The sequence below is a fragment of the Gossypium hirsutum genome, chromosome A12 (genome assembly GCF_007990345.1).
Source record: "Gossypium hirsutum isolate 1008001.06 chromosome A12, Gossypium_hirsutum_v2.1, whole genome shotgun sequence".
NCBI classification, from domain to species: Eukaryota; Viridiplantae; Streptophyta; class Magnoliopsida; order Malvales; family Malvaceae; genus Gossypium; species Gossypium hirsutum.
In genome coordinates, this window is record NC_053435.1 from 103,699,223 (window position 1) to 103,722,292 (window position 23,070).

The 23,070-nt window shown below is 34.0% G+C and overlaps 1 protein-coding gene across 3 annotated transcripts; it reads left to right on the forward strand.

The window, feature by feature from the left end:
- The first annotated feature begins 558 nt into the window (after window positions 1-558).
- LOC121211137 (NAC domain-containing protein 7) lies at window positions 559-4,023 on the forward strand. Of its 3 annotated transcripts, none has more exons than XM_041083478.1 (4): window positions 559-940; window positions 2,442-2,620; window positions 2,721-2,992; window positions 3,094-4,023. In XM_041083478.1, the coding sequence occupies exons 2-4, from the start codon at window positions 2,461-2,463 to the stop codon at window positions 3,712-3,714; spliced, it is 1,053 nt and encodes a 350-aa protein (XP_040939412.1). In that variant the 5' UTR covers window positions 559-940; window positions 2,442-2,460; the 3' UTR covers window positions 3,715-4,023. The 3 variants fall into 3 exon arrangements, with proteins under 3 accessions (XP_040939412.1, XP_040939410.1, XP_040939411.1); XM_041083476.1 differs by having other exon boundaries at window positions 561-1,192; XM_041083477.1 differs by lacking the exon at window positions 559-940 and adding an exon at window positions 1,297-1,531.
- Window positions 4,024-23,070: the final 19,047 nt, after the last annotated feature.

Sequence of the window (23,070 nt, forward strand, 5' to 3'; positions counted from 1 at the left end):
CAAAATTGTTGATAAACATTGGGCATGTGATCCAAGTTGATAAACACATTTAGGAGTCAATTTGAAAAAAGTTGTTAAGTTCAAGAGCCAATCTATATATTAAGCCTTAAAAAATTAATGGTGTTAACCATAAGGACTAATTTGTCTAACGAGTACCAACCTTACAGACCAATGTGATCCAAAAAAAAAAAGTTTAAGCATTAATTTGAGAAAAATTACAGGTGAATCTATATCAATAGCATTAGCATATTGAGGAGGGAAATCATTAAACTTAAATATAAAAAATAATGTAAAGGTTGCTAATGATCATATCTCTCAATTAAAAGAAAAACAAAAGGCCTTTTTTTTCCCTCTTATTGGCCCTTGAAAGCTTTTTTGAGCTGCCCATCTAATATTTGCCGTCAGATTATAATCTTATGCAATTTCCTTCTCTTTTGTATGAAAAAAAAAAAGAGAGAGAAGAAAATAAAACAAATAAAACACTCTTGTGGTCTTAATCAGTAGCTGGTGGGTGGCATTGAAGGTTACCGTCTCTCTCTTTCTCTCTCTCTGTCTCTCTCTCTCTTTCTCTTTGTAATTGTAATATTACATCTCTGTCAATGGCTCTCGCTCTCAATCTTCCTTGAACTATTATCCGCCTCCCTTTTTTCCCGCTAAGCTTTTCCAGTAATCAAGCTCTAATCCCACTTTATATATATATATGATGGAGAAAGAGAATATTTGAGAAGGATAGATTATTAGGTCATGTGTGTGCTTCTTCTTATTTAACCCTATCTCCTCCCTCTTTTCCTGTTCTCTTCATTGTCCTTTTATTGTTTTTTTTTTCTCTCTTTTCCTTCTGGTCTCCCTCTTCCCCTTTCCGACAACTAGTGGACAAAGTTCTTGACTCTACAAAAAGAGTTGGGGAGGGGGGTCGAGGGGTTTCACTTCAATTCCCGAGGTTTACAACTTTTTCATTACATACCCACCTTAATTTTAGTTCTCTTTGCTTTTCTTTCTGTGTTCTTTGTCTGGTTCAATAAAAAGTTTAAAGAAAAAGAGAGAGTGAACAAAAAGTTATAGCTTTTTTAAGTTGATTTGGTGCAACAGATATATATGTGTCTGGTTTTGAGTCAGATCTCTGAGGTTTAACCAGTTTTGAGTTGGACACAGTGTTGGGTCTCTACACATCATTTTCAAGCTTGGTGTTATCGTGAGCTTCTCTTGTTGTTTCCTTTGTGCATTTTTTTTTGTTGAATATTTTGTTGGGAGTGATCATTTCCCGAAGGTCACAAAGACGAAGTGAGGCATGCTTTTGGTATACGCTAAGCAATGAAATTATGGAACTATATAAAAGATATGATATACAATGTCTTTAACTGTTTCATCAGTGCTTAGATTTTGCTCTTTCTTTTCTTTTTCTTTTTTCTTTTTTTTTTGAGCTTAAAGATGGCTTCAACTTGATTTGGGATATGCCTTATTTCTCAATATCTATACTTGTTTCAATGGATTCCAATCAGTCTCCTGTTGACACTTTATGCAAGGGTGTAAGGTGTTTGTTTGTTTTGGCTTCATTGCATTTATTAGGTTTTTCATGTTTTCTAGCTACATTATATTTTGTTTTCTCTTTTCTTTCTGAATTATAATTTTTTTCGTGCAGATCACAACTAGCTAGAGGGATTAATCTTGTTTATATATAGATCACATGTTCATTTTTCTTTTCTTTTCTTTTCTTTTTAGTTTTGGAAATGGCTGTGTTTTAAATTTATTGTTATCAACTTACCGTCAGTTGTATCCCTAATTTTTCTTTATTCCTTTTGAGTTTATTTCTACTCTGATCTAATATATTTATCAAAATATTCAACACCCTAAATTTTAAATCTAAAGCATGAGGAATTTGTAGCCAACTTCTAGATATGGAGGTATAAAAGCCTAAAACATACTACACAGTTGTGTAATAGCAAGGTTAAGCATCAGAAATTTTACTTCTTTCCATCTGAGAAAACTTGTCTTAGAAGTACATCCAAGTTAATCATTATTAGATATAATGAATGATTTCCATTTGTTGTGTTTTCTCTTGTTAACTGGTGAAACCAAAAAATAAATAAAATATTTTGTTAATTTGGGTATCAATAAACTTCATTAGGATAAACCAAATCCCAACAATCTATATTTTTAAAGAATCAAAACAATTTTTGGATAATGTTTTCATATATGCCAAAGAAAAGAGGCCTTAGACATCAATTGTTAGTGCTTTTATTTACTTCAAATGTGAAGACATTTAACCTTATCTTTTGTTGGCCAAGTTCTCAAACTGAAACGACATAATAATGTTTAGTTTGTCTCCATGTATCAGCTTTTGTTTCATGGTTCATTTAACATTAATTATATTGCATTTTGTCTTTATTTTGTTTGTGTAATTGTTCATCGGCATTTATGAACTCATCGACATATTAATGCAGGTTTTGATTGGCGAAGAATATGAATAACTTTACAAACGTTCCGCCAGGCTTTAGGTTCCATCCCACAGATGAAGAGCTCGTTGATTACTACCTAAGAAAAAAAGTTGCTTCAAAAAGGACAGATCTGGATGTAATCAAAGATGTTGATCTTTATAGAATTGAACCATGGGATCTGCAAGGTATAGCAATAACTGCATTATCTTACATAAGCAAATTTGTAGATTACTTTGATCAATCATTGATGATTAAAATTTGTTTTGTGGGGGGGGGGGATCATAGAATTGTGCAGAATAGGAGCTGAGGAACAAAATGAATGGTACTTCTTTAGCCACAAAGATAAGAAGTATCCAACAGGTACTCGTACTAATAGAGCAACAAAAGCAGGGTTTTGGAAAGCTACGGGGAGAGACAAGGCTATTTACTGCAGGCATTGCCTTATTGGCATGAGAAAAACCCTAGTCTTTTACAAAGGACGAGCACCCAATGGACAAAAATCTGATTGGATCATGCATGAATATCGACTAGAAACTAATGAAAATGGAACCCCTCAAGTAAGTGTATACATATGTATATATATCTTCCATTTTTATTATTTGAGACGTAATATTGAAATGGTTAATTTACACAATATCGGAATGTGTTATTACACCAGGAAGAAGGATGGGTGGTATGTAGGGTATTCAAGAAGCGAATGACAACAGTGCAGAAAGTGGGTGAATATGACTCTTCATGTTGGTACGACGAGCAGATCTCATTCATGCAGGACTTTGAATCCCCAAGGCGAATTCCTCAGCCATATGCATCATACCCTCACCATTATCCCTGCAAGCAAGAGCTTCAATTGCAACACAGTTTCCCCCATGACCCTTTCCTTCAGCTCCCTCAGTTGGAAAGTCCCAGACTTCCACAATCAGTCGCAAGTGTAAGCTGCAACTCGGTTGTTCCTTACGGAAGCAATTTGCAGTCTTCGAGCCTCTCGCAGGAAGAACACATGCAGCAAGGGCATCATCAGCAAAATCTGAATTCGCTTTACAACAACGGTGAGCAAGCAGTGGACCAAGTGACTGATTGGCGAGTTCTTGACAAATTTGTTGCCTCTCAGCTCAGCCATGAGGAAGCTTCCAAGGAAAACAACTATTCCAATGCAGCTGCTAGCTTTCATTTGGGTGAACAAATGGATTTACTAGGCGATGAATCCAAAAGGCCAGGAATTGCTCATCAAGAATATACCTCTACGTCCAATTCGAGCTGTCAAATTGACCTGTGGAAGTGAAATATATTCAAGCAATTAGAGCATATATATACTAATTATAGGAAGCAAAATTTATAAGAAAAAGATGTTTTTAATCCAGGTTTTCTGTACATTATAAAACTATATATATATAATATATGGTACTGCATTAGCTATGGGAGTCCTGGTGCCCTTAATTTGTACCAGGCATGTAGTTATTGCTTAATTGACATTATGCGAAGTACAAATAAATTAGTACGTACTTTTTACTGTGGCCGACAGCTCTTTGGGACTGAATCGGCCTAATATTGAATGTATTTTCAGCTTGAAATACATATGATGGTTTCTTTATTGTGATCTTTGTCCTTCTTCGATCATTTATGTTTTTCCTTAACTAATTAATCTTTCCCTTTCAAAAATTTATAAATCCTTTAATTTAGTTCATAATTATGCTGTAAAAGTGAATTAATTCAATCCTTTTGTCCAAAAAACCTTCATACTAATACCTTTATCCTCATATGCAACCATGAGAAAATTTTACATTGAAAGAAAGCATTTAGGTGTGAATGTTAGAAACATTTTAAGCTTTTATAATGCATTTGGAGGCCAAATTCTTATATCCGTGATATATTCACTACAGTGTGGGTTCAAAGATCCAGGGAAAACATCAATATGAAATCTGGCAAACATTTTGTGAAGAAATGACAATTATTGGATCTATAGAATTCTAAATTTCTAATATATGTATATATATAGTCCGGTCATTCAAAGTTTAAATGCTTTGTACTTTTAGACCAATCATGTAGGAGATATGATATAAAATAAATGCTACATTAAGAAGAGTACTTCTGCATCTCAAGCTTAAAGGAACCTTACTGTAATTAAGTGTGATATTCCTTTAACACTGAACTATCAAATGAAGATAAGGTAAAAATATAATAAAGATGAAAAGAATAATATATCTTACTACCCTTAATATTATATTCCTCTGGCAGTGCATGTGGTTGAAGATAAGTTAAAACTGGTGCATGCCATAATGTAAGTAAGTACGAAGCATATAGATATTTGACATGAAAAATGCATGTCATTAAAACTATTTGCATTTCAGTGGGGGAGAACATGTTTTTACTAGTTCCAGAACTCAGGACAAAGAATTTAGATGCTAAATATTGCTAATATATACCACTCATTGCCTGTTCACTGAACATATGCACCTATGCTTTAGCTACATACCTGCCGAAGAAGATGAATTAAGATGGCTGTTAGATCCTGAAGGCTCCAGCACTATCAAATTTAGACTGGAAATACCATTAAACTGTTGGAAACGTGATGGGCCGAAAATTTACTTTTTATTACACACTCAATATATTACAATACGAAGATTACAAATATTTTCTCAATGACTAGATAGTCTAGCTGCTGCTAGATTTTAACTCACTCAAGGTTTGCTAACCTTCTCACTCTCACTCACGTTGCTTCTCTTATTTCTTTTTTCTTCTCTTTTTTTTCTTTATTACAACACAAGTTCAAGCCTCTATTTATAGGCTGATAAAGTGACAACAAATGTGGCTATTAATCCACTTAATTTCCAGCCACAAAACATCTCAATAATGGAGCACTTTGTATGGCTAAAATTTCAGCACTTTGCATGGCACAAAATTGCTCCACGTCTCATGCTTCTAGATTATGCTTGGAGTGGGTTTGATTTCTAACACTCCCCCTCAAACCCAACTTTCATACCGAGCTTCTCTTTGAATTTGTTGAATGTCTCCACTTTCAACGGCTTTGTGAAAATATCTGCCAGTTGATCTTCTGTCCTGCAATGGACCAACTCCACGTTTTTGTTTTTCACTTGCTCTCGGATAAAATGATACTTCGTATCGATGTGCTTGCTTCGGCTGTGCGACACCGGATTCTTGGCAAGTGATATAGCGGATTTGTTGTCAACGTAGATGGTAATTGGACCTTCATTTGAAACACCTATTTCTCCCAAAATATTCTTCAACCACATTGCTTGGCATGTACAAGTTGCTGCGGCCATATACTCTGCTTCACATGTTGAGAGAGCAATTGTTTGTTGCTTCTTTGACGACCATGAAAAAACTGCGGAACTGATGTGGAATGCATATCCGGAAGTGCTTTTCCGATCATCCAAGTCTCCCCCATAATCGCTATCTGAGTAGCCAACTAATTTTGAATCTTGTGAGTGGGTATAGAATAAACCATGGTTCATCGTACCTTTGATATATCTCAAAATTCTTTTTGCGGCAATTAAGTGGTCTTGCTTCGGCTTCTCCATGAATCTGCTCACCAATCCTACTGCATATGTAATATCTGGTCGTGTGATTGTCAAATACCTTAAACTTCCAACGAGACTTTTAAACAACGTCGGATTTATCGACTCCCTTGTCGAATCAACACTTAGCTTCATCCCTGGATCAGCTGGCGTGACTACTGGCTTACAATCCTTCATTTTGAACTTGTTCAAAATCTGCTCCGCATACTTCTTTTGAGAGACAAAAATTCCATCTTGCATTTGTTTCACCTCGACTCCAAGAAAGTATGACATCTCACCGATATCTGTCATTTCAAATTCTTTAGTCATAGCTTTCTTGAAATCATCAGACATACCTGGATTGTTTCCGGTGAAAATCATGTCATCCACATATAGGCATACGATCATGATATCTTCACATCCATTCTTCTTTGTGTACAGGGTGTGCTCGTGCGGGCTTTTGATGAATCCATTTCTTCGGAAGTACTCGTCGATCCTTGTGTTCCATGCTCTTGGGGCTTGCTTCAATCCATACAAAGCTTTCTTCAATCGGTAGACTTTGTCCTCCTTTCCTTGTATGCTATATCCAGGTGGTTGTTCTATGTAGACTTTCTCCTCCAAGTAGCCATTCAGGAATGCAGACTTGACGTCCATCTGATAGATTTTCCATTTGTATTGTGCTGCGACCGCTATGAGAAGCCTAATTGTGTCTATTCTTGCGACTGGAGCAAATATTTCATCATAGTCCACTCCTTGTCTTTGCTTGTAGCCTTTGGCGACTAGTCTTGCCTTGTATTTCACTACTTTTCCTTCTTTGTTGGTCTTCGTCTTGTACACCCACTTGACACCAATCGGGCTATGTCCTTCTGGCAGACTTGTTAGCTCCCACGTGTCATTCCTTCTTATTACAGCAATCTCCTCGTCCATGGCCTTCTTCCATTTATTGTCTTCAATTGCTTCTTCGTATGTCACTGGATCACATTCTGTCATTAGACAGAATAGTGAATAATCGAACTGCGTCTCTACAGGTTCCGTAGAATTGTAGATGTCGTTGAAACTCCGTGTTCTTGTGGGTGCTTCATCTGAGCTGCTGCTTCCGCTGCTGCTGGTTGGTGACGAAGGGGCTGTTGTACCAGGACTTTGATCATCGCCTTGTTCTTCTTGGTTGATGACATCATTGTCGTCTTCGTTGAAAAATAATCCTTCCACTTTCTTTTCTTCTTCACTCCATCTCCAGTAATCCGCTTCATCGAACTCGACATCTCTTGAGATAATCAATTTCTTAGTAAGAGGATTATAAAGTCTGTAGGCCTTACTTCTTTTGTCATAGCCTATAAAGATACACTTCTCTCCTCTATCGTCAAGCTTTTTCCTCTGTTGCTCAGGAACGTGTGCATATGCAATGCATCCAAAAATTTTGAGGTGTCCAACTCTTGGCTTGTGATCGCTCCATGCTTCTTCTGGTGTCTTGTGTCTTACACTTTTTGTTGGACATTGATTCAACAGATAAACTGCGCATTCAACGGCTTCAGCCCAGAAAGTTCTCGGAAGGTGTTTACCTTTTATCATGCTTCTTGCCATATCCAGAATTGTCCGATTCTTCCTTTCTGCAACTCCGTTTTGTTGTGGAGTGCGTCTGGCTGTTAACTGATGAATGATTCCATGATCCTTGCAGAAACTTTCATAAAGCTTTGCAGTATACTCGCCTCCTCTATCGGATCTGAGTATCTTCAAATATCGACCACTCTGTTTTTCCACCATTGCTTTGAACTCCTTAAATTTTTCTAGGGCTTTCGATTTTGCTTTGAGAAAATAAACCCAACATTTTCTGCTATAATCATCAATAAAAGTTAGGTAGTACCTGTTTCCACCGAGTGATTCAATGTCGTACGGACCAGATATGTCGGTGTGTACAATTTCCAATGGTCTTCTAGCTCTTCGAGATTTTCCTACTTCAAATTTCTGCCTATGCTGCTTTCCTTTGACACAGGCTTCACACAGTTGATCTGGATGATTAATACTTGGTAATCCATTCACCATATTTGTCTTCGACAACAGCTTCAAGCCAGAAAATCCGAGATGTCCGTACCTTAAGTGCCACAACCATGATTCATTCTTCAGATCCGTCTTCATGCATTTTACTTCTCCAGACTCGATGTCGAGGGTGAAAAGACGATTTCGCGTCATATCAACTCGAACAACTAATTCTCCACTTTTGTTCCTGATGGCGAGTGAGCGGTCTTTCATATGAACTTCATATCCTTTTTCTAGGAGTTGACCAAGACTGATCAGGTTGCTCTTCAAAGCTGGTACGTAGTAAACGTCTGAGATGTACTTCTTCTCTCCATTCCTTTGTGTTATAACAACCTTGCCCTTTCCTTTGATTTCTGCATGTGAGTTGTCTCCAAAAGTTATTTTTCCATGAACTGTTTCATCTAATTCTGTGAACAGCTCCTTTCTTCCACACATGTGGTTGCTTGCACCGTTGTCGAGATACCACACACTTCTCTTGCGATCTTCATTTTCTCCGTAAGTGAGAAAGACACTTGATTCCACTTTTTCGTTGCCTTCTTCTGCGACTGCTACATGGTTTCTTTCATCCACTTTGTGTGTTGATCTGCACTCGTAACTGAAATGTCCATACTTGTTACAGTTGTAGCATTGTACCTGAGATTTATTTTCTTGAAATCTGCCTCGGCCACGACCTCTAGATCCACGTCCACGGTTGGATGTTTGATAATCTTTATTTTCTTGATATCTCCCATATGATTGATTTCCACGTCCTCGTGATCCTCTTTCTCCTCTGTTTCCACCACGGTAGCCTCCACGGTATCCTCTGCGGTTTCCTCTTCCTTGGTTAAAGTTATTACTTGTTTCTCCGTCGTCGACGGACAACTTGCTATGCAAGGCTTGATCAAGATTTTCACTATCTTCATTTAGCTTCATCTTTTGCTCATGGGCTTGCAGAGAACCCACAAGTTCTTCGAGCGACATCTTTGACAAATCTTTTGATTCTTCGATGGCAACGACTACGTACTCGAATTTGCGTGTGAGTGACCGTAGAATTTTCTCCATCACTCTTACCTCGTCAAGAGTTTCTCCATTTCGTTTCATTTCATTTACCACCGATTTTACACGATTGGCATAGTCATCGATATTCTCGGAGCTCTTCATTTTTAACATTTCAAATTCAGCTCTAAGTGACTGAAGGCGTACCTTTTTAGCTTTTTCTACACCTTGAAATGATTTTTGCAAAATCTCCCATGCATTCTTCGCGTTCTTCACATCTGATATTTTCTCGAAGGTTGATTCATCCATACCTTGAAAGGTACTATTCAAGGCCTTTTGATCCTTCTTTCGTGCTTCTCGTAACGCCTTCTTAGCGTCATTTGATAAAGCTGCTTCTGTAGCGGCATCTCCGGGCTCGATGTATCCTTTTTCAACGATCTCCCAACAATCTTGCGAACCGAGCAAAGCCTTCATTCGAATGCTCCAATTTCCATAATTTGTCTTCGTCAATTGTGGAACTTGTAGCTGAATTACGTCGCCCATATCGACTTGTTAGATGAACACCAAAGGTACTCCGAACTGGACACGAACCGGACACGAACCGAACTCCGAACCAAGCTCCGAACCGTAGCTCTGATGCCACTTGTTGGAAACGTGATGGGCCGAAAATTTACTTTTTATTACACACTCAATATATTACAATACGAAGATTACAAATATTTTCTCAATGACTAGATAGTCTAGCTGCTGCTAGATTTTAACTCACTCAAGGTTTGCTAACCTTCTCACTCTCACTCACGTTGCTTCTCTTATTTCTTTTTTCTTCTCTTTTTTTTTCTTTATTACAACACAAGTTCAAGCCTCTATTTATAGGCTGATAAAGTGACAACAAATGTGGCTATTAATCCACTTAATTTCCAGCCACAAAACATCTCAATAATGGAGCACTTTGTATGGCTAAAATTTCAGCACTTTGCATGGCACAAAATTGCTCCACGTCTCATGCTTCTAGATTATGCTTGGAGTGGGTTTGATTTCTAACATAAACTGCAAGCTGCTCTGGCCTTGAAGGAGGGTAGGGGTAGCACTGCTGAAAGAATAGTGAGGGAGAGAGGTGGCGGCAGTTCACAATGCGAAGATGGGTTTGAAAATATTTTTATTTTGCGAGCTTGGTTTAAATAAGAGGAGGAAGGGAAACAAAGTGCAGGACTTACAGTAATAATGGAAGATTATAGGATTAGCAGGCAAGAAAAGCAGTATGGTTCAGTGGTTGTTACTGGGTGAGAGAACATCCTTTTTACTTGGGTTGAAGCCAAGCATGACAATGTATCCCTTTAAAGCAATGAAAAATAATTTTCCAAGCGACATAATCATTGAGCGTGCTCTCATCGACTCCTAATGAGACAAATTCTAACTTGAATAAACCCGTGCTTGAACTTGATCATTAATACAAAAAACACCAAAGCTTTTGAAAGGGCTTCTTGCTGACCATGTTTAACGTTAAGTTTTAGGGTTTTATTTACACTAGTCTTTGTACAAATGGCTTCCTCTCTGGTTTTGTTCACTTGCGGTAAAAGAAACCTGAAGGGTGTAAGCATATAATATCCATTAGCTCTGAACCAAGCCTCATTTAGCCCCCATAGCAAGCAGTCCCCATGCGCACATTGATGCAAGTGGGTGTGACTGAAGAATTATGGTCCATTAAAAATGTTGTTTGCAGACTAAGATTAACATCATTTGAAAAACAAAAGCTCCTCCATGTGAGGCATCATTATCAGTGTGATATTTCATTAGTTTCCCAATCCCTAGACCTCCACACTTCCCGACCATCTTGTACTTTTAATACCCTTTTTGTTTTTTTGGTCTCAATTAGCCATTATCGATTCAGAATTGCTGATATAAAATGAGAATAAACAATGTTTAAAAGGGTCTAAGCAGTTACAATTTTTTTAATTTATCTCTTGGATCAAGCAAGCAAGCCATTAGCTGTAAAATGACTGCCTTCAGAATATTAGACAGCAATAATTGTTCCAAATTTTTTTTTTTTTTTGAATGTAGATAACTTCTTTTCAACCATCTGTCGTTTAAATTTTTTGGCATTAAAGTTTTATTTTAAATATATTATAAAATCGTACAAAAATTGCAGTGGCTAGGCAAAGCAATAAATGAAGAAAATACAAAATACTAGTAATTAAGGAAATAATATGTTGTGGCTGGGGTGTAGTCCTCAAATCTCGAGGCCTGATGGCGGGCCATAATGGGCCTAAAGGTAGAGCTTTTAAGTAGGCCCGTACTGACATCTGGAGATGCAGTGTGAAGTCGCCTAGTTATTGGGCAATTACACAAACATGCACCCACAGAATTTAAAAATAAACAAAATAACGTACATCTCCCACTTATCCCTTCCAATTCAGCTGGACTTGGACTTGGGCTCCATAAGTATATATAAATATTAACTAGAAATTGGGCACCAGGTGAAAAGTAATATAAATTTATTAAATATATATATAAGTTGAATTTAAAAAAAAAAAAGAGTAGATGAGGAGTTATTTTAGTGGTTAAAAAATTAAAAGTATTTTTTGTAAATACTTTTTTTTAACCTCTTGATCAGATCACCTGCTTAATCTTTTTTTTTACACTGATACCTATATTTACAGCAGTGCAAGAGTCGTATTATAAAATTGTCTCAATTATTTTTTTAGAATAAAATATAACCTTTTGATAAAACATTAATCAGATACACATATTTTCATGCATGTCAAAACTGTAACCTTAGTCCTCTATATTTCAAATTTTTTAAATTTAATCCTTCTATTTATCCAATAATTTAAGATTTAAAATCCAATTAATAACAAAGTTTATAATTTTTTGTTAAATCAAAGTTTATATTTGATATACTTATACGGTATAAATTCACACTGTCAGTGAATTATATTCAAACACATTATCAACAAATTAATGAATATTTTAATTTTTTTTCAAAATAATTATACTTATTTTATTTTTAACAAGTGGGGTTTTGTGATTTTTTTTATATATATATTTTTGTTTGTTTTAAGGTTAATGTTTGAAATTCGTAATTGTTCTTCTTAACAATATTATCTTTCAATTTCGAATATATATTCTATCATTAAAAATGTTAGAATTAAGTGACTAAAATCCTTATTTAAGTAAAATACAGTGGTAAAATAAAATAAAAGAAGAATTCATATAGAATTACACTTCTTTTATTTTATTTTAGAATAAGGTTTTTTAAACATTATTAAACTCTATCTATTTGATATTGATTAGAATAAGGTGTTTCAGTCTTATTAGATTCGACATAGTGAATTTTCTTCTCCTCTGCCAGTGATTTTTTCCCGAAAGGGTTTCTACGTAAAAATCTTTGTGTGTTTTTATTTTTTTATTTTATTTTTATTTTCACAAAGTGGTATCAGAGCTTCCAGGTTTTTCATCTCGATCACGGTAATGACAACTTTGAAGTATGAAATTCTGCTGTTGGATCGCAACACCAGATTTGTGTTCTGGCAAATTAAGATGCAAACAGTTCTTGCACAGATGGATCTGGAGGATGCCCTGATAGGGATAGATAAAATGCCTTCGACATTAACAGATGAAGAGAAGAAGCGTAAGGATCGAAAGGCATTACACAATTACATCTGCATTTGTCCAACGAAATTTTGCAGGATGTGATGAAAGAGAAGACCGCCGCTGCATTATGGAAGAGGCTAGAACAATTATGTATGTCGAAAACTCTAACAAGCAAGTTGCATATGAAGCAACGTCTTTATGCTCATCGTTTGGAGGAAGGTGCGTCTGTACACGAACACTTAACAGTGTTTATAGAAATTCTCTCAAACTTGGAGGCCATGGAGGTTCAGTATGATAAGGAAGATCTAGGGTTGATTCTACTTTGTTCGTTGCCCCCGTCTTATTCAACCTTTAGAGACACGATTTTATATAGCCGCAAGTCTCTCACAATTGATGAGATTTATGATTCTTTGACCTCGTATGATAAGATGAAGCATCTTGTGGTTAAACCCGACTCTCAGGGAGAGGGTTTCATTGTTCGTGAGAGATAAGATCAGAATGCTGATGATGATTGTGGAAGGACACAGGAACGGAATACTCACGGTAAATCTAAGGGTAGATCAAAATCTTCAAACAGAGGTAAAACTTGTAACTTTTGCAAGAAGAAAGGGCTCATTAAATCTAAGTGCTATAAGCTACAAAATAAGATTAAAAGGGAGGCTGTAACATCCCCTAACCCTACACCATCGTCGAAATAGGGTTACGAGGCATTGCCAGTCAGTACAGTCCAATTCCAATCATTAATTAAAATAAATATTCACACACATCCTAGTTTTAAGATGTCGTCCCTTTAATTGGCCCCCACGGTCCAATATGAACAGTGAATTCCATTCGGGACTAATTTAGAATCACTACGAATTTTTTAGTAAATTTCAAAATTCATACTACATACCGTTGCCAACCATAATTTACTCATTTCATCAATACTTCTACAACCTAAATGACTCTCATAAAATATCCTAGGTACATGCCATTACCAATACTCAACATACTTTACCTTATTGAATTCGGGATCGGCCTGGGATGCTGATTCAACAGTCTAGCCTTAACTTAACCTGCGCACGGAAACAAACCGTACGCTGAGTATACACTCAGTGGTATTTCTATAATCTGAACACTTAAACAATTATAAAACATATTAATTTATATATATTTAACTATTCAAAATCAATGAGAATTCAAACATTCACTTTCCAACCAATGTTTTGGTCTACTTTAAATTCAAAATCATTTATTATTTTTCAATAGCAATTAATCAATCAGTAATGTCCATTAACACTCAGAAAAATTATCTATTCAGTAACAGTTAGTTATTCGGTAACAATCAATTATTCAATAATAACCAGTTATTCAGTATCGATCAATTGATCGGTTATTCAGTAACAGTGAATTATTCGGTAACAGTCATTTATTCAGAAATAATCAGTTATTTTATACCTTTATTTCCCCCTATTAACATGACTCGGACTCAGACGGATACACGGATCCAACCAACACACTAGTACGGCACATAGTGCCTCATCGGCCGAAGCCGGAACAGTAACAGTAACAGTAGCAGTACGGTACACAGAGCACCTCATCGGAACAAATCTGAAATAGTAACAGTAACATTACGGTACACAGAGTACCTCATCGGAACAAATCCTAAACAATAACAGTAACGGTAATAGTAACAATATCCGACACACAAAGTGTCGAATCGGTAACAGTAACGGTAACAGTAACCAGTAACAATATTCGGCACATAAGTGCTTGATCAGTAAGCCGGCAAAACCCGTACTCTTCCATATCCTATGGCATGTCAACTATATCCGACTAGCCCGACTAGTTAATAGGGTATTATGGCATGTCAACTATATCCGACTAGCCCGACTAGTTAATAGGGTATTTAATTCACTTTTCAATTTTCAATTAATTTATATTTTAGTTAATTAACTATATATTTTTAATTCAATATAATTCCATTTACTTTTTACTAATAAATATTCAATTTCATAATAATCACAATTTTCTATCAATTTTATCACACTTCCAACTACATATATTTTCCAATATAACAAATATTTATTATTCAATTTCCACATCAATATTCATTTCAATTCAAACATTCATATGTATATATATATTCATAAATCAATTCAATATAATCAATATTCAATCCAATTCAAATAATCATCTCAAAACATCTACTACATATATATATTAAATAATAAATCCAACAATTTAAGTATTAAGTTCGGATTATAGAAATACAAACCGTAGTTTCTGAGCTAACTCCCGTTGGCTTTGTCTTGTCTTTTCTTAGCCGAAATTTCTGGTACCACATTGACTATTTAAGCTCCAAGCATCAAACCTTCAATTTTCTCTTTCTTCTTTCTTTTCTCCTTTCTTTCTTTCTTTCCCTGCTTTTCGTTTTGCCTATTCTGTTTCTGTTTCTATTTCTATTCTTTTCTTTCTTTATTTCATTAAACCATTATATATATAATATAATAACGTAATAATTATCTATAATAAAAATCTATTTAATAACAAATATTCTTTTAACATTTGTATCCATTTATAATATCACAGTTGTCTTTCACTAATTTATTTATTATATAAATATCTTTTACTTAATAATAATATATAATTTAATAATATATTTATATAATAAGTAAATATTCATGTATTTTACAAATGTACATATACTAATATTACACATGTCACTATACATACCATACACTTGTCAACTTTTTATTTATTTTTCACATAAAAATCTTATAATATAATTATTTAATTAATAAATACCTTTTATAAATAATTAATATCTATTAATACTTAAATACAAGCATTACAACTGTATGTATTTTTTTATTAATACACTTGTATCCAATCATTACCACACATTTGTCTTACTTTTATTTATTTATCGTATAATATTAATTTAATAATAATAAATACACTAATATTTACTTAAATAATAAGCAAATACATACATGTATTACAAATATGTGTATTATATTTATTACACTTGTATTTTATTTTTGCCATATACTTGGCACTCTTTTTGGCTTATTTACTTATTTAGTCCTTTCAATTTTCTTTATTCTATAATTAAACTTTCACACTTCATTCAATTTAATCCTTTTATCCAATCATCCTTAATTTAAACTAGTTCACTTAATTAAACTCTAATTAACCACTCGATTAACTTTGTAAATATTTTTAATAAATATTTACTAATCCCTTTTTCAGAAATGAAGACCTGAAAATATACTTTTTCGATAACGGTAAAATTCGGGTCATTACAGAGGTTGCGAATCAAAAGGGAAAACAACCAGAAAATTTCGGTGAAGCTGATGTTATAGAAGACTACAACGATGGTGAACTTCTAGTCGCTTCTGTCAATGATTCAAAAATAAGCAAGGAGTGGATACTTGATTTAGGCTGCACCTTCCACATGAGTCCCAATCGGGATTGGTTTACAACTTACGAAACAGTGTCTGAAGGTGTTTTGATGGGAAATAATGCTTCGTGTAAAATCGCAGGTGTTGGAACAATTAAAGTTAAGATGTTTGATGGAGTTGTCAGAATATTTAGTGACGTACGACATGTTCCAAAATTGAAAAGAAATTTAATTTCGTTGAGTACTTTTGATTCAAAAGGGTACAGATACACAGTTGAAAGTGGGGTTTTAAAGATTTCTAAAGGGTCCCTTGTTGTGATGAAATGGCAGAGAAAGATTGCCAAGTTATATGTTTTGCAGGGTTCTACTGTTACTGGTGATGCAGCTGTCACTTTCTCTTCCTTGTCAGATGATGATATTACTAAGCTTTGGCATATGCGCCTAGGGCATATGAGTGAGAATGGCATGGCAGAATTAAGCAAAAGAGGACTTCTTAATGGGCAAGGAATTTGCAAACTGAATTTCTGTGAGCACTGTGTTTTTGAGAAGCAAAAAAGAGTTCGATTCACTAGAGGAATCCATAACACGAAGGGAACGTTAGAGTATATTCATTCTGATCTGTGGGGGCCATCCAGAGTGCCTTCGAGAGGTGGAGCTAATTTTATGCTAACTTTTATTGAGGATTTTTCCAGAAAAGTTTGGGCATTCTTCCTAAAGCAGAAAAGCGATGTGTTTTCCGTATTTAAGTCTTGGAAAATTATTATTGAAAAACAGACAGGAAAATAGATAAAATACCTCCGCACAGACAATGGCTTAGAGTTCTGTTCTGATAAGTTTAATAGATTGTGCAAGTCAAAAGGGATCATGAGACACTTGACAATTCGTCATCCTCCACAGCAAAACTGCGTTGCAGAACGAATGAACAGAATGATCATGGAGAAGGTTCGATGTATGTTGTCAAATACCAACTTACCGAAGTCATTTTGGGCAGAAGCAGCCTCTACTGCATGTTTTTTGATCAACCGATCTCCATCCGTTGCCATTGAAAAAAAGAATCCACAAGAGGTATAGTCTGGTAATCCTGCTAATTATTCTGATTTAAAGATCTTTGGGTGTCCTGCGTATGATTATGTTGATAATGGAAAATTGGAACCGAGATTCATTAAATGCGTTTTTCTTGGTTATAAAGCTGGTGTAAAAGGGTGTAAGTTATGGTGTCCTGAAAATAGAAAAGTTGTGATTAACAGAGATGTTGTTTTTGATGAAACTACTATGCTACCTAACTTATCTCTTAAAGTCTCTTCCAATAAAGAAAATCAAAAGCAGGTGGAGTATCAGATTAATACAGAGTCAACTCCTCAAGCTAGAATAAAAATTGAGAATAGAGTTGCTTCTTCACCAAAATACTCTATCGCTAAAAATAGAACTAGAAGAGAAATTAAACCTCTAAAGAAGTATGCCGAGGCTGATCTAGTTGCTTATGCTTTAAAATGTGGCTGAAGATATAGATGCGAATCAAGAGCCATCTAATTATTCTGAGGCGGTTAGCTGTGAAGACTCAGAAAAGTGGATGTTTGCTATACAAGAAAAGATGAAATCACTGCACAAAAACAGAACATGGGACCTTGTGAAACTTCTTAAAGGTAAAAAGGTTGTTCGTTGTAAATGGGTGTTTAAAAAGAAAGAAGGGACTCTAGGAGTTAAAGAATCCAGATATAAAGCAAGGCTTGTTGCAAAGGGTTACAGTCAAATTCCAAGAGTGGACTTCACAGATGTGTTCTCCCCAGTTGTTAAGCATAGTTCGATTCGAGCTTTGCTTGGTTTTGTGGCCATGCATGATTTGGAGCTTGAGTAGTTAGATGTAAAAACTGCATTTCTACATGGAGAACTTGAGGAGGATATTTACATGCAACAACCAGAGGGTTTTATAGTCTCAAAAAAGAGGACTATGTTTGCTTGCTGAAAAAGTCCCTTTACGGTTTGAACAGTCACCAAGACAGTGGTACAAGAGGTTTGATTCCTTTATGACTTCTTATGATTTCAAAAGTAGTTTTGACAGTTGTGTTTACTTTAAGAAAAACAGTGATGGTTCTTTTGTGTATCTACTTCTTTATGTTGATGACATGTTGATAGCAGCAAAAGATAAATGAGAGATAAGAAAGGTCAAAACCCAACTAAGTAAAGAATTTGAGATGAAAGATTTAGGACCAGCAAAGAAGATACTTGGAATGGAGATTCTCAGAGATAGAAAAACAAGTAAATTGTACCTAAGTCAGAAGGGGTACATTGAGAAAGTCCTTTGCAGGTTCAATATGCAGAGTGCTAAGCCTGTTAATACTCCTTTAGCAGCCCATTTCAAACTTTCATCGGTTTTGTCTCCATAATCAGATGATGAGATTGAGTACATGTCACATGTTCCATACTCTAGTGCAGTGGGATCTCTTATGTATGCTATGGTTTGTTCACGTCCAGGTTTATCATATGCAGTCAGTGCAGTTAGTAGATACATAGCTAATCCCGGTAAAGAACACTGGAAAGCAGTTCGTGGATTCTAAGATACTTACGAGGTACTACTGATGTTTGCTTACAGTTTGGAAGAACTAGAGATGGAGTCATTGGGTATGTTGATGCAGATTTTGCTGGAGACCTTGATAAAAGAAGATCTCTCACAGGTTATGTCTTTACAATCGGAGGTTGTGCAATTAGTTGGGAAACCATTTTGCAAACTACAGTCGCTTTGTCTACCACTGAAGCTGAGTACATGGCAATTACTGAGGCTTATAAAGAAGCTATTTGGTTGAAGGGACTCTTTAGTGAACTCAATGAAAACCTTCAAATCAGCACAGTATTCTGTGACAATCAGAGTGCCATCTTTCTTACAAAAGATCAAATATTTCATGAGAGAACAAAACACATTGATGTTCGGTATCATTTTGTTCGTGATATTATTGCTCGTGGTGATATTGTTGTGAGCAAAATTAGTACTCATAAAAATCCTGCAGATATGATGACTAAGTCACTTCTTATAACCAAGTTTGAGCATTGCTTAGACTTGGTTGGTGTTCATTGTTGAAGTTAAACCCTTAAGGGGTTTTGTGGAAGAGGTGGAGAACTTGTTCGTTGAGAGTTCGCAATGAAGAACTTGTTCATTGAGAATTCGTGTCAAGGTGGAGATTGTTTAAGTGACTCGAATCCTTATTTAAGTAAAATACAGTGGTAAAATAAAATAAAAGAAGAATCCATATAAAATTGCACTTCTTTTATTTTATTTTAGAATAAGGTTTTTTAAACCTTATTAAATTCTATCTATTTGATAGTGATTAGAATAAGGTATTTCAATCTTACTAGAATATGGCTTTACAAGCCTATAAATAGATATAGTCTATTCCTCTTGTATTAAATTTGAATTCGACATAGTAAATTTTCTTCTCTTCTGCCCGTGGTTTTTTCCCGAAAGGGTTTCCACGTAAAAATCTTTGTGTGTTTTTATTATTTTATTTTATTTTTATTTTCACAAAAAATATAATTTACCTTACTACTACGTTAATATATACTTGTTGGTAGCGCCTTATGATGAACTGATAGTGTATGAAATTATATACTATCATGCATCAATAAAAATCTATTAGGTTATTAATATCAACAATTTTAAATTATTAAAATTTCATACAATGGAATTAAAATTTATTATTAAATTATTAAAACTCCGTTAACAATACCATATTAAAAAAATTTAAAGCATACAAGAAGTACTGACAAAAATAGACCTTTTCATACATCATCTCTAATTCAATCTATATAAGTTAATGCGAAGTAGATAATGATGGTCCTCCCGCAAAAATGAGTGAAAGGGAAAGAAGAAAAAAAGCATGGTTTTCATAATTTTCATGCGTAAAAGAAAGTAGGAAAAACAAGTTGGAAAGGTGAAAGGAGATGAGGCGTGAAGGAAAAAGCAAGGTGGTTCCTTTTATCTGTTGAACAAAAAAATATTGAATGAATGGTTAGATTAAAAAGGAGGACAAAAACCTGTTGTGTGGTTGACAGCAGCTAAATGGTTCCCTCCAAATCCAACCGATCCAGTGGTATTTAGTGAAATGAGGGGCTGAATCTGAATTCTGAAGTCGATGTGCTGCTGCATACCTGCCTGCCTGCCAGCTTATTGTGTGGCTCAGAAACAACAAGAATTTCCAATTGCCCCATGCACCTGGAAAAGCATGTGGAGGTAGTAACAATAATGTATCCACTCTTGTCCCACCCATCACATAACCTATGTTTTTCTGATCACTTGGAATGAATGTTGATTTTGAGTTCATATTTGTCCAATACAAAGCATAATATTATATGTTTTTTGTTTAAAAAAGATCACAAATCATAAGCAAACATAGGTACATAATCAGCTGAGCTGGTGGATTGAACTCGTTGGTGCGTTAGCTTGAGAGCACAGGCAGGGTGGTGAATAGGGGGAGAAAGGCACGAAAATATCAGACGCACCAAATCCAATATCAACTTTATCGATTTCTACCCAACACAGGCACTAGCAGGAAAGGAAGAGAGAGAAAGGGGGGATAGTCATTCCCCCCACAAACACAAACAGCAACAAATAGCTTCTGCAGGCTTTATACAGGGAGACTTGCTTTTCTATATTTGGTACATGTAGTTAGATATTAGGAGGTCCTGTTGCTTTTCAATCCTTTTCATCTTCAACTCAACACCCAATTTTGAATTTTAAAATTTTTAGCTCTGATTATTTTAGGTTTTTTTCTTGTTTTAACTTGTGGATTTATGAGTTTGTGGTTTGGGTTTTTAGGTTAAACCATCTTAGTTCAGTCATTTTTGGTAAGTGTGAATTTCTTTTTTATCAATTTGGACAAATCTGGTTTATTCAGTTCTTCAAACCTTTTTCTTTCTTCTTGTGACAAATCAGGTTAGAAATAGGTTTAAATTCGGGTTAATAGAGTTAATTAAATTTTGAGTTTGGGTCAAAAGTGTCCGACCCACATACATGGATAATATGTATTTAAATAAGTATTCATGTATTTTGTGGTATCATATTTTTTTAGATAAATTTTGATAAAGAATAAAAGGGAGGAATTCACTTAAAAGTTTAGGTGGTTTTATATTTTTTCCCTAATTTTTTAAAGAATTAATATTTTAGCAATCAATTTATTATATTTAATGTTAATTAATGTACATTATACATGTCAAATTTATCATAAATTAAAATTTATTAACTATTTTCTTTATTTATACAAAATTTTGAACCATTAAATATATATTAATATAAACAATATTTTAAATTTATGTGATAGAGACATCAAATTGATTAAGAATTTATAAGAATGATAAGTACAAATATATTGATAAATCTAACTGTTACGTTATTGAAATAATAATAATATCAAAAGTTAGGGTTCGATGTAAAATCACTTAAGTTTTATTTTAGTGTAAGTGGATTCCTCCCCTTAATAAATTATAGCACATAGATTTTGAGATATAATGAAGATTTCAAATATTGAAGCGCACACAATATTATTTTAAGTTCGATTCTCATTATTTGTAGCTGCGACGTGTGAATCCCACTCTCGTTATATTTTTATACCAGTGAAAACCGGAACCAATCAATTGTTACTGGATAAATTTTTTAAGATGAATTTTTTCTATACAAGTGTTGGTATTCACCATACTCACATCATTATATTTAAAGGGAGATGTCCTAAATAAAGGCTTATGTTGCCCCTAGAAACTCAAATACCTATAAATTCTAACTAGTTGAATTAAATGAAAGTTGTTAAAGGTGAAGGTTTTAATAATATAAAATTACAATGGATAATTAGATTTATCTTTTTAATTAATTTTGGTGGAAAATGTTGGTATTATAGGTTTGGTTGATTTTAGCGCGTGGGTTTGGTGTCATGTTTGGGTTGTTTTGCACCTTGCTGTGAACTGCTACTGTCTTCTTTTGCTTTTGTTAAAGGAAGAGATTTGGGGTTTGTTTTGAATTTGGGAATACTGTATTGCTTTCCTTGTTTCGTAATGCTTAGCTTTATGCTACATGTTTTATTAATGGATAAATATAGGCTAAAGTACATGGAAGGTTGTTGTATTATAGATTCATCTATTATTAAATAGATTAATTTTATCAAAAAATTAAATAAATTTAAATTATAATATAAATAATATTTATTATATAAAAAAATATTTTAAAAATTATTTATTTTCAATTACAATTTAATTCTAAACAAAGTATTTCATTTATAGAATTATAAAAATTTTAAAAATATTAACTTGGTTATAAAGTATATATTAATTTTATTCCAATTTTATTTTATTTAAATATTTTTAATAGTAGTAAAATGACTAATTTAATCAAATTCTTATAATACAGTAACTTCTCACATACATTTATCGATAAATATTATTTTGAGGAAAAAAATACATATTCATTTATTAATACGTTTATTTAATTAGAAAAGGCTATTTTTTCAAGGGAATATTCTGATTTTTTTTTTTCAATTGCGAGTTTGACATATGTTAATTGAAAACTAATTAAAAAAACAAATTAAAAGATAAATTTATTATCACCTCAATCAATTTGGTGTTCACAATCTCTTGCACTGTGGTGAAAACAATGTCTCTTGAACTTGGTCTGGTATGTCTCATTTATCAATGCAGCTGAAATGGTTCAATTAAGGTGTATGTAATTGTAGTGTGGATTTTATTAAAATAATTTTACAAATATTAAAATTTGAATTTATGTAACACTTTAAACAAACCTTAATTTTAATTTATTTATGCAACTTAATGTTATTATGTAAATTGTTTCACCCATATTATTTGTATCATCCTATTAATTAAGTGTGTGACTAAATTAGTGTCACGAGTCAACTCGACACTAATTTAATTAAAAAATTATTAAAATAATCTTATATATTCTAAATAAATTATATTATTATGAGCGTTTTTTATTTCTAATAATTAAAACTAACAAAAATTTGCAAATGTTGTTTTTTTTTTAATACAAACAAGTTGTTACAGGCATAATAATTAAAATTACTAAGCTATTTGAGTGCGTTTAATATTATTTATTTTTTATTCACAATTTAACTGATTTATTATATATATTTATTATTTATTTTAA

Coding starts and splice junctions, on each gene's coding strand:
- LOC121211137 (XM_041083478.1), top strand. CDS start 2,461: ATGAATAACTTTACAAACGTTCCGCCAGGCTTTAGGTTCCATCCCACA. Junction 2,621..2,720: donor TGAACCATGGGATCTGCAAG/GTATAGCAATAA, acceptor GGGGGATCATAG/AATTGTGCAGAATAGGAGCT. Junction 2,993..3,093: donor ATGAAAATGGAACCCCTCAA/GTAAGTGTATAC, acceptor TTATTACACCAG/GAAGAAGGATGGGTGGTATG.